Source organism: Phymastichus coffea, unplaced genomic scaffold, assembly GCF_024137745.1.
Source record: "Phymastichus coffea isolate CEN01 unplaced genomic scaffold, Cenicafe_Pcof_1.1 PCOF00012, whole genome shotgun sequence".
NCBI classification, from domain to species: Eukaryota; Metazoa; Arthropoda; class Insecta; order Hymenoptera; family Eulophidae; genus Phymastichus; species Phymastichus coffea.
Genome location: NW_026706823.1, coordinates 7,322,604 through 7,334,831, shown reverse-complemented (window position 1 = coordinate 7,334,831; position 12,228 = coordinate 7,322,604). Strand labels below are relative to the sequence as shown.

General features: G+C 33.1%; 1 protein-coding gene across 2 annotated transcripts in view; it reads left to right on the top strand.

Annotated features, from left to right (window-relative positions):
- Nucleotides 1-12,228, top strand: part of LOC131672648 (carcinine transporter) — a 1,420,696-nt gene that overhangs the window by 719,100 nt on the left and 689,368 nt on the right. For both annotated transcript variants that reach the window (XM_058950032.1, XM_058950041.1), the window contains exon 5: nt 3,796-3,950. In XM_058950032.1, coding sequence (XP_058806015.1) covers nt 3,796-3,950 — 155 coding nt within the window. The remainder of the gene's footprint in view (nt 1-3,795; nt 3,951-12,228) is intronic.

Below are 12,228 nucleotides of genomic sequence, written 5' to 3'. Positions count from 1 at the left end.
ATCTTCGTCTTTTTTATTTGGTTATGTCGGTACACTCGTCTAAAACATACGTTCCAAATTTCAGCTTTGTAGTATGTTTGGTTTGTTTGTGAGAGGCATCAAGGTTAGAAGTGTTTTGCGTGCTCCACGATTTGCTGCTGTCTAAAAACATGGATCAAAGAGTTTGCATTAAATTTTGTGTGAAAAATGAAATCAAATCTTCCAAAATACTTGAAATGCTGAAAGTGGCATACGGTGAGTCTACTTTAAGCCAAAAAAATGTTTACAAGTGGTATAAACTCTTGCAAGAAGGCCGAGAAGACACCGACGACGAACCTCGTTCTAGACGCCCCAGCACATCAACAACCGATGAGAATGTTGAAGAAGTGAAGAAAATAGTGTTGGGATATCGTCGAATTACCATTAGAGAAATTGCTGATGATATTGGCATCTCATTTGGTTCGTGCCAATCAATTTTGACGAGTGTTTTAGACATGAGACGTGTGTCAGCGAAGTTTGTTCCGAAATCGCTCAATTTCGACCAAAAGAAACGTCGCATGAGCATCGCCCAAGAGCTACTGAATGACGTCAACGATGATCCAGATTTACTCAACAGGGTTATAACAGGTGACGAAACATGGGTATACGGTTATGACGTCGAGTCTATGACTCAATCGTCCCAGTGGAGGCATTCTGGATCACCAAGACCAAAAAAAGCACGCCTAGTTCGATCAAATGTAAAGGTTTTGCTTACAGTTTTCTTTGACTGCAGGGGCGTGGTGCATCATGAGTTGTTGCCACAGGGTAGAACAGTAAATAAGGAATATTACCTGCAAGTTATGCGCAATTTGCGCGAAGCAATCCGCCAGAAACGTCCGAATTTGTGGAAAAATAAAAATTGGCTTTTGCACCATCCTAACACCCCTGCTCACACATCGTTGCTTGTGCGCGAATTTTTGGCTAAAACCGTAACGATGCCACAGGCACCGTATTCCCCAGATCTGGCCCCCTGTGACTTCTTCTTGTTCTCAAAACTGAAGAGGCCCATGAAAGGACGGCGTTTTGCCACGATTGAGGAGATAAAGACGGCATCGAAGGATGAACTAAACAAGATCACAAAAAATGATTTTTTGAAATGCTTTGAGGATTGGCACAAGCGTTGGCACAAGTGCATTATATCCGAGGGGGATTACTTTGAAGGAGATAAAAAAAAAATTCATGAATAAATAAATATTTTTTGAGAAAAATAAAAATTCACCTTACTTTTTGATCACACCTCGTATGTTTCAATTTTGGGTTATTATTATATAATTTCCGGTATGTCGTGGAAGGTTAGGCATTGTGTATACTTTTTCGGAAATGTTCCAGAACTCGAAAAAATCCCAAAAACTTAACTTCGCTGCATAGATTAGCCTAGAACCTTACTGCTTACGTACATATAAATATATGTTATATATCAAAATATATATAAAAGAAGTTTTTCTATAAAAATTTAAAACAGAAGTAAGGAAGGAAGAAAGGAGACTTCATTAATAGCTCGAAGTTTTCCTCGAGACTGACTATCGAATATCCTACTAAACGCTCGCAATCTTGTCAAGTTCATTTATTCTACAATATGAATAACGATACAGGTATGCATACATACTTTCTCAAGTCAGATAGGTCTTACGCGTTTCCTTATTTCTCTAAAAACTGGACATATTTACAGTAAAAATATATAATGTACAATGTAATAGTAGTTCAATTCATTGTAAATAAAATAAGCTATGCGCTCTCCTTGGTTATAGATGCCGCTGAAAATAATGGAGAAGCTTGACTATCAAATGATGTAAATATGTAGGCTTATTGACGCCTAGATTTCGACGGACTCCGACGTATTTCTGAGATCGAATTTCATTATTCAGTGGTTAACCCTGTTATTCCTTTTCTATATAATAATCTAAGCGCTGAATTCATAAGACTTTCTCTCTTATGAGAAAAAATCAGCCTTAGACTATTTCCTCTTTCAAAATTAATATTGCTTAGAAATTGGACTAAGTATTCGTTGCAGCGTTGTCGGGCTTTTCCTCGAAAGATGTAACTGTACTTACTTGTATTTCAAACGGCCCATCGAAACAGCGAATTTCGTGGATAACACTATTTTCGCTATTCGATGGTCGTAACAGTATCAAAACACAAAGTACTTACACGTGTCAACTTCTTGCTTACTCTCGAAAACGCGATTATCATTACATCTTAGAGTCTGAACTATTTATTTATATAACATAGGATAAAGATCAAACGTTACAATGTATTACGATATATACGAAGTAAAGTATGAATGTGGCATTTTACATAATAGTCCGCACTTACCGAAAAGTTACGAGTTGTATTATAATCTCAGAATAAAGTATAGCATCTTAAAATACAAAGATAATACAATATTACCTTGTATCTCACCATATTGATTTGGTCCTATAAAAGTATTCGTGTGCTATATATTAATTATAAAAAATGATTTAATATAATGCACACGCGAAAATGTATACAAAACATTGTTCAAAAAGTGTCTATAAGTGAAACTTTTAGACACAGAATATGTGGTTACCGGCTTCTAATACACTTACTTTCGGGTATTTCTGAACCGCTATAAAAGCTGAAAAAGATCTATGGAATAAACATGAAAATTTCTGATTTATACTGTAACAACTATGTATTAATATTAAACAAAATGACCCGGATTTGTGGTGTCTTAAATTATTAGCTAGAATTATCACAGGTCACCATATTTTTACTATAGACTAGATAATAGCCATTTCCGAAGTGATATTCGACGTAAAACTCAAATCTGTATCTAGAATTACTCCGTCACGTAAGGTTTTTGAGTAATCCTTACCTAAAAGTGCGAAAAATACGGTTATTCGCCATATCTGACCATTCATAATATCGCCATTTTTTATTATTTTTCAAATCCAAACTAACTATCAGGAAGGGCTATTCTTCAGCTTTCCATATCACTATGTATATATATGATTATCATTTATTAAACTGGAGATATCGTCAATTGGAAAGAACAAAATTACAGGTTTCGCAATGACCGATATATGAATGGTAAAAATAACAGCATACTCAGGTTTGAAACAGCAGAACCCTATCTGTCGTGGGTTTGATGTTATTACTTTTTGGAGTTATGACTTATTTCGGTTTACAACAATAGAGTCCTATCTGTCGTGGGCTTAATGTTATTGTGTTTGAGGTTATGGGATTATAGCTTATTAAGGCTTTATATACCGAGCACTACCAGCTATTTAAGACTTTTTGTTAATATAATGCCTCGTTCAACAAATATTTGTCAAAGGAACTTACACGTCCTGTCATTTTTTCCTTTCGTGTATCGGTCATTGCGAAACCTGTAATTAAGTTCTTTTCAACCGATGATATCTGCGGTTTAAGAAATGATAATTATACATATAAATAGTGTTATGAAAAACTAGAAAGTAGCCCTTTCTGATGGTTATTTCAGATTTGAAAAATAATAAAAAATGGCGATGTTATGGATGCTCAGCTCAAATATGGCGAATAACTGTGTTTCTCGCATTTTTAAGTTAGGATTACTCAAAAATCTGACATGATGAAGTAATTCTGAGCCTAAATTTAAGTTCTACGCCGAAAATTATTTCGGAAATGTCTATCAGCTACTCCATAACAGTCACAACTTTATATTTTGCAGATCTATATTATATCATGATTAAAGGTGTTTATTTTGTATTTATATAAAATATTTTATAGCTGCTGGAACATCGATTAATTCATTTATTTTCTATGAATTTATTGCAGATTTGGACGAAGGTTATCGTTCTTTGCATGTTTGGCTATATTGATCATTGGAGCGGTTCTAACAGCAGTAGCTATTGATTTTTGGAGTTGGGCAGCTACCCGTGCGGTGGTCGGATTAACGATTCCAGCTGTTTATCAAATTCCATTTATTATATGTAAGGCAGAAATATTAAATTCATTGGTAATTGTTTACTTAATAATAAAAAAAATATCCAGGGATCTGATATCGGTTTGCATGCGAGTAGACTTGAAATTTACAACAAAATGTGATAGCTTACAACACTTATCTACAAAAATATGGCTATTCCCGAAATCTTCGAAAGTTATTTTATTATTTATAACTTCCAAAAACTTTATGTCAATGTTTCTGTTGAGTAAACTATACACTACCCTACAATAGATTAAACTTACTCAAAAAAAATAACTACATATTTGAAAACCCTTTTTATTTCAGGTTCGATGTCATAGAACAAAATTATATACCATTCATTGGAAAACTGTTGTGATGCCTTTACAATATACTGTGAATAACATTTTTTTACGATACTTAAGACTATGTTACGGATACATAAATTCGTCAAAGTTAACAAAAATTTTTTATCATCTTATATCGCTTGCATGGCAGTTGGTCATAATCGTATTGAAAAAAATGTAAAGCCTTTTCAAAGGTCAGCGTGAAAACTTTGAAATTAGAGTTTGAATTTTATTTTTATCTTATTTTTTATTATATTAAAGATCTTTTTGTAAAAATTATCTTTCATCGAAAATCTTATATATTTTCTATACAATGCAAATTAGAATGCAGTATTAATAACTTTGTCAAAGAAATTTTTGTTTTCTAATTTTTCGATTAGATTTTCTTTTTTAAGAGAATAATTTCAAATTTCAATAATATATATAAACACGTGCAAAAATTATACAGGTACAAAATAAAGTAAATTTTTATACTTTACAAAATAATACCAGTTTTTTATATTATGATGTAGGTAAACAATTTGTAATTATTTTAATAAGTTTTATATAAAGAATATTTCTAACATATTTAAAAATTTTATTTTTTACTATACTCATATTAAACAAGATCAAAAAAAATATTTACATGAAATAAATTGTAATGGTGTGTTAAATAAATTATTATTTAACATTGCTAAGATATGAATCGTCTCTCGCTGCGAGACTAACCGTCGTTTATATACCGGGTGTTTTTTGATATATGTTTCGCGGAGTTCAAAATAAGCACAAAAGAGAAACAAATTCAGAGAGATATGGAATATGATTACGAGTTCTTACTGTATTAATCTTAAGATCAATAGGATGTCAATTGCAGACAAACAACATATTGATCAAAATAAACAAACCAATAAAAAAACGTAACAACAACAATATTCCCGAATCGTTTACGTTCGAGAGGTATCTTCGCGCTCGCGATGAAGCATGAATTGGTGGCAGAACTGTCACCCGATCTGCCTTCCCTACTACTTTCGCCCTTCGAAATATTCAAATCGACATCCATAACAAAGAAAAAATTCGACAACGTTCGCGATCGGCGAGGTAGCTGACAGATCTGCTACGCTGCCCGCGTAGCAATAATACCCGGAATATGCGAGAGAGAGAAAGAGAAAACCGAAGATTCGACCTCGTCCACCTGCCTTACTCCTCTCCGTCGTGCTTCTCAGTCCATTGCTGTCGTTGATGTCTCTGTTGCTGCTTATCGTTGAGTGTGTTTGTATGTGTGTGTGTGTGTGTGCATGTGTAGTCATTGATGCCGGTGTCTTTTGTTGCTGTTGTTCTTGTTGTTTCCGTTCACGGTTATCCAAGCCAAAAGCTCTTGGAGTTACATTCTTTGAATGCATTCCTATATTGATTTTACTGCGGGAATTTTCATAATTCTCCTTATAAAAGTTTCTAGCCTCAGACACGATTATTCCGCTTTCTGGCGCTTGGACGATCTCGTCTTCGGTATCGTATTAGTCTCGAACTCACGCAAAAAACAAAACAAACACCCAGTCTACTCATGTTCTCTGACCTATTCCACCTCAAACACGCCTAAACACGTTTGTTCTCTATGTTATCAAGAACAGTTTAACGCGCGCAAGCAATGTTCAACAGCAGCGGTGACTTTGGTGTGAATGCGCAACACAAAGACTTTAAACTGCCTGTAAACTCGCTTTACCTTGAGTTATTGTCTATCGGAATTCGTTACAGCCGAGAAATATCCGTTGAGAGTTTCACAACTCATAAATTAAATACTCATAAATCGAACACCCACATAAATTTCACCTATAGCCGAAACACTAGGCTCGTGCAGTCGCCAACTGTGCAATAACCGCACGCTCTACTCTACAGCATAATCGCTTAATTTTAACACAGCAACTTTGGCTTCTGCCCGTTTCACTAGCTCCGGGCTTCAGCGTAACATGAACCACGCGTGTTGACAACACAATAACAAACCGTAAAATAAAATATCACATGCAAAATAAAATTCAAAATTTCACGCAAAACGTTCAATGTCACTCGCTCACTACTTCGCGAATTAGCCGGAAAGCAATTATCGACTAAGTCATCGCACTGCTCAATACTTGATACAAAGAAAATCTTCGCGGTCACTTCTCTGTCTCCAATCAGAACAAAATGGTGCAAACAGCTATGCTTGATTAAACGAGGGATGCCATGCGAGAGTGATAAGCCTCCGTGCGCTTTGGGCTGAACTCTGCAAAATTATTTATAGGTTTTGTTTTGGTGAAAAAAGCTGGCGCTAACTTTCACAGGTCCATTGTTCGGTCTGGTTGTGACAAGGCGATATCAAGTAATTTAACAAAGTAAAATTACAATAGGCTATCCTTTATTTACGCATTCGTACGGTGAAAGTAAAGTCCCGCTGGCAAGGGCATCCAGAGTAGTATTCAGATTTTTCCAACCATTACAGATATTGCTCAAAACAAGATATTTACAATGGGGAGGAAAAAGAGCCTATTAGAAAGCGACTAAGGTTGAAGGATAAGGAAGAAGGAAGAGAAGAGGATACTGGTAACAAAACTAGGAACTTTCTTAAGTTCAGGAAAGTTAAACACTCAATTGAAACAGCAGTCGTATCCTCATTCTTCTCCTCTAGTAAATCTCTAATAATTTTATGGTAATATTGTCTTTATATACAATTATCTCATTATTTCCTAATACAAAATAGATTGAATTAACCTATTCATTTTATTAGTTGTAGAATGGATTTTTCTTCAATCAATAGGGTTTCCAAATTGGCTGTTTTACCAAAAAAAGACCATTTCGCAATTAGACAAAAATTACACCTACTTGATTACTTATTGAGATGGCAGATAATGAAATATGGTATTAGCATCCTTATTACTATTGATGAAGAATTTGAGATTTTCTTACCAAAAAGTGTAAGCTTGGCTCTTGAAAAAGATAGCAATATGTTGAAAAAACTCTACGAAACATGTAAGAAGAAAGAACTATTCCTTCTGTATTATGAAGAATCAAAGTTGACATTTTATGAAAAAATTTCAAACATTTCCGACTTTTAGCCTTTGAACGGATGATAATTAGACGTATAAATATAATAATTTTTTAGAATTTCGAACGAGGAATCCGAATCCGTTATCAGAATTTCGGTTAAGTATAGTGGTCATTGAGAAAAACGCGTCCAAAATCAAGGAAAGCCCAAATTTTCCTTGTCATCTGTGGCTTATCTCCCGCAAACGGTAGATATCGTCTCTCATCTTTTTTATGACAAAAACATATTTTGTTGTTTCATGTATGGTTGAATTTCCCCATGAAATGAATACAGGGAAATTCAATATGAAATGGACATCAAAAAGAAGAAGAAACATAGTAAATCATAATATTATAAATCTCATATTAAAAACTACAGCTAACAACATTCATATTGCAAATAACTCATCAGTATTCTTGTAAGCTTTCTTAAGCCAATTCAACTGGATATGAAATATATTTTTATATTATATACATTGTAGCATCGATATATGAATGTAATTATTATCAGGTGTTAGTCTATTTAAAGTATCCTGTTTTATCGTTTTCGACAAATGTTACTATTGGAATCCATATCTATGATTTCTATATATTGCTATCCTCACGTATGGTCTATCGGCTCCTTCATCGTCAGTTTCGAAATTCGGAGTATAGATTAGATAGCAGCAAATTTCATATATTTTTATGTATTAGGGCTTATTGACGTACGTATTAGATATACGGCCATATTGTATATTGAAATTCTGATAAAATAATACTTGAACAAATTTTGATAAAAATATAAATTTTCTTTCTGATTTGCCTAGAAGCTCGCAAGATATTATGATATGTTATTTTCTAGAATCACATCGAAGTTGCTATTCCATTAATTTTTAAAGAAGCCTCGACTAATTTGACATGAGGATTCATTGACACGGTTTCTATGACATCTTCATATTCATCTATCATCATTGAGCTGGAAAAAGATAAGCTTTGCAAATCTTGTTACAATTGTTATATAGTATAAAATTAAGCACCACATATTTCTTACCTGGCTTCATAAAATTGAGAAATTTCAGGGGCTGTTTATTATATCTTGTGAAATTTCATGCGTTTTTTGATTAATAATAAAGATATCTTAGAATCTGACAAATACACTGATCGACAGAATACATCAATTTATCTGAATTTATTATCAGAATTTCATTTATCTATATTGATCATTAAGATAAGATCTTGCAAAGTCGAGGAAACCCCGATTTTCCATGACTCTTGTTGTTTAACTAATTGACAATGGCGGATATTATCTTATTTCATGATAAAAGTATATATTTATTTATAGTTTAATTCTGTAATTAAGTAGATACATTCTTTTGTTACTTTGTCATCAAAAGCCGCCATCGGATTCACTAAATTAAGTAGGCCTCTAGATCAAAGTGAACAACCAATGGTTTAATTATTCATATTTAAAACGTTTTCTAACATTTTTATAATGATTTTAGATTAAAATGCACAGAGAATTTTTGAATAAAAATTTATTTCTACATCAAAGTTTCTGTTGGGCTTGATTTTTAGGTGAGGAATATTATAATACAATTTTTAAAACCGGTTCACACATTCGATTTGGACGAAAATAAGTTTGAATGAAAAGATTGTTACTGGACGCAAACAATCATTCATTTAATATATGGTGTTATACTAAATAAAAAATTATGTTACCTAAAATGACAACTGTAATGTAAGCTATAATAATTAAATATAATTGATTATATTACAACACATTATGAAGAGAAATTATTTTTCGAAGTTATATATTCTAACTTCTCATTTATAGTCCTCTTCTGGATTTTACTTTTTTACAGTAGATTTAAATTCTATTATCCTATCCAAAGTGTTTTTCGGGATTTCCTTATTGATAGACGCTTAGAAAAATTATATATTTACTTTAATAAGTAGACCAATTAGTCACACAGCAATCACATTTATTTTAGTTATTGTTGAATTATTATCAAGTTACTATTGAATATAAAAAAGTTTGCTATTTATGAAGCTCAAATTTTGGACTAGCGATAATTTTGCTGGCAAATCCAAGTCATTAAGATTCTCAATAAATATAAAATAAAATTAGATAGTAAGATCAAACATGTCATTCTGTATCTCTGACAGTGGGAATTAAAATTTGTATATCATTTGTAATTATAAAGATATCAAATAGTCAATATATAAAGATATCAATAGTCTTATCTTATAAAGATATCAATAGTCAGCTTATAAGTGTATAAATTTTTGTCAAAAATTTCATGGCTATATAGGAATTTTTATCGATTCAAGAATAATTTGTTACTATTTATTTACAACATATATTGAAATAATTTGGTCTGCTTATTTTTCGTGCAAGCACTACTTGTGGTAAGTACATAAATCATAAAAATAATTGAAATTAAAAATGATGTGACAACAGAATAGTAGATAAACTAGAGAGGCCACAGATCAGGGTGGCCTCAGATCATGGGGGGTCTCAGATCATTGATCTTTGAGATCCCAGTCGAGCCCCAGTCGCCGCCACCTCCTCCTTCTGAGATCAGTGATCTGAAGTGCATGAGCTATCATATCAGTACTGTTAGATCATGCGCAATAGTCCCGGCTTCCCCCCCCCCCCCCCCAACTAATGTAGAATGTGTTTTGAATATTAAAATTAATTTATGTTTAATTGAATTTAATTAATTTGATGCAATTGATTTACGTGTATACAGTGTAATGCACAGGTTTAGCTCAGTGAAAAAAATGAGCAGACACCACGGGGAATCGATCTCGCGCCCTATGGATTGATAGACCGTAGCCTCTAACAAGTGAGCCGCGGCTGCTTTTAGCTCTTGGTAGCTCTTATTGCGTCTATTAGATAAACACAACTAAAAATCCACTGGACTATGCCCCCCCCCCAATTCATCCTTATGTGTGCACGTGTTTTACGATCACGCGTTATCGTGTGTGTGTGTAAGTGTGTATTTGAGTGCATATATTCGTATATTATTTTCCTATATGCATATATATACTAAATATCAATTTATGAAATAGTGGAGTAGAGGGGGGGAGTAATAGTAAATAAGCACATTGTTTTTTCTTAAATAAAATTTTTGTTATTGATAAAAAATAAACCTTATTCTACAAGTCATTTACATTAAAAGAATATTTATAGAAACCCTTCAATAATTTCATCGCTTTCTTCCCAATCCATGCAGTTAATATTTAATTGAAAATTTTTCATATATTTGACATTTTGATGTGCGCACGTCACTACGTATTTACCGTTATGATTTGGACACACACTAACTGATTTCATATTTTCAAAAAGAGAATATACCCAATCATTCATTGGTCCAGTAGTCGAGGCTGGGGATTATGTAAGAGCATTGATTTTGTCGCGCGCATAAGTCGAATACAATTAGTAGTGGGACTAGCTACTTCTAAGGAGATTGGTGCGCAGCAGCTTGACATGGGTATATTAATGTGTGTTCTTATTCGCGCGTGCGCTTTTCATTTGACGCAGCAGGCAAGACAAACATCAGTTCAACGGCTTTTGACACACAGCAGGACAGTCGTAAAAATCAACGAGCAGGCCATGAGTGGTATAGCTGCAACGATTTGAACGGCCCATTTTTTGAGGACCATTTTTTCAAGACGATCGCACAGCTATACCAACGTTCAATTGAAATATAAAACAGCACTTTTCAGTGCTAAATTACGTATGAAAAAATATTTGTTCAATAAATAAACGAATTACATTTGAAAAATTTATTAAATTTTCCATGAAACAGCACTTTTTAGTACTAAATCAAAAAATTTATTCAAAACTTTGTCTAGTGTTTTATCTTTTCCCAATCCAATTTGCAGCAAAGTTAATAGGTAAGTATAAGGTAGGTATTTTTTAATTACCGTTTCATTAAAAGTCTGTCTTATTTTCATGAAAAATTCTAATTACATATACATAGCCACAAATTAAATTTGTTCAGAACCGGAATTATACTCTGCTAAGCATTATAAACTTGTCTTTAAACAATAAATCTTAAATCAAGCCCAAACACCAGAGACTGTTTATAAAAACCTCTTGTGAAACCCAGTCCTAACAAGGTAAGAAACTAAGTTATCTACCTAAACACGCTACATATAATAAAGGCGCTATCCCTTTAACCCGTTTCGGCCGAAAACGCCACTCGCGATAGACTAGTCTTCGGGATCTCATAATTGATTCCACAGTAGTCAGAAAAAATTGAGACAGACATATTTTGAAAGCTTGAAATAAGCCCTTTCCGATAATAAACTCAAAGTTGCAAAAAATTATTGTTATTTATGCAAAAATGGGGATTAAACAAATAAATGATTTTCACTCTTTCTTTTTTTTTTCAAATCTAATTTTCAAAGCCTTTCGCATTGGAAATCGAGCGGGAACCTTTTTAACCGGTGAAATAAATGTCTGAACTTTAAGAATTCATGGCTCAGAGATCAATGTTTTGCCTTTGTATTTTTAAAATGGCGCCTGAAATGGAAATTTTTTTTATATAATTCATGATTTTTTTACTCGAAAACTAGGATATTATGGAAAAAGTCTCATGAGATGAAAAGTTCTTAAAATCGATTAAAGAATGCGCCTGAATTTTTTTGAAGAGTTTAGAAAAAAAATTTTATTTATGCCAATTGCAACTTTTCGCAAAATCAAAAAAATTGTTCAAATCGCTTCTAAAAAATTGTAATGTAATCTATGATGAATTCTAAAAATATTTTATTCTTGTCAATTTTCTCCGTAAATGCAATGTTTTTTGATAAAAAAATTGTTCAGCTGCAAATAGAGTCTCTTATCTTCTTTCGCGTTTTCGCGACACCGCTTGGTAACACGGTTCGGAATTTATAATTTTTCCTAAATTTGAGCTTGAGAGTTTGCGGCACTTTGGA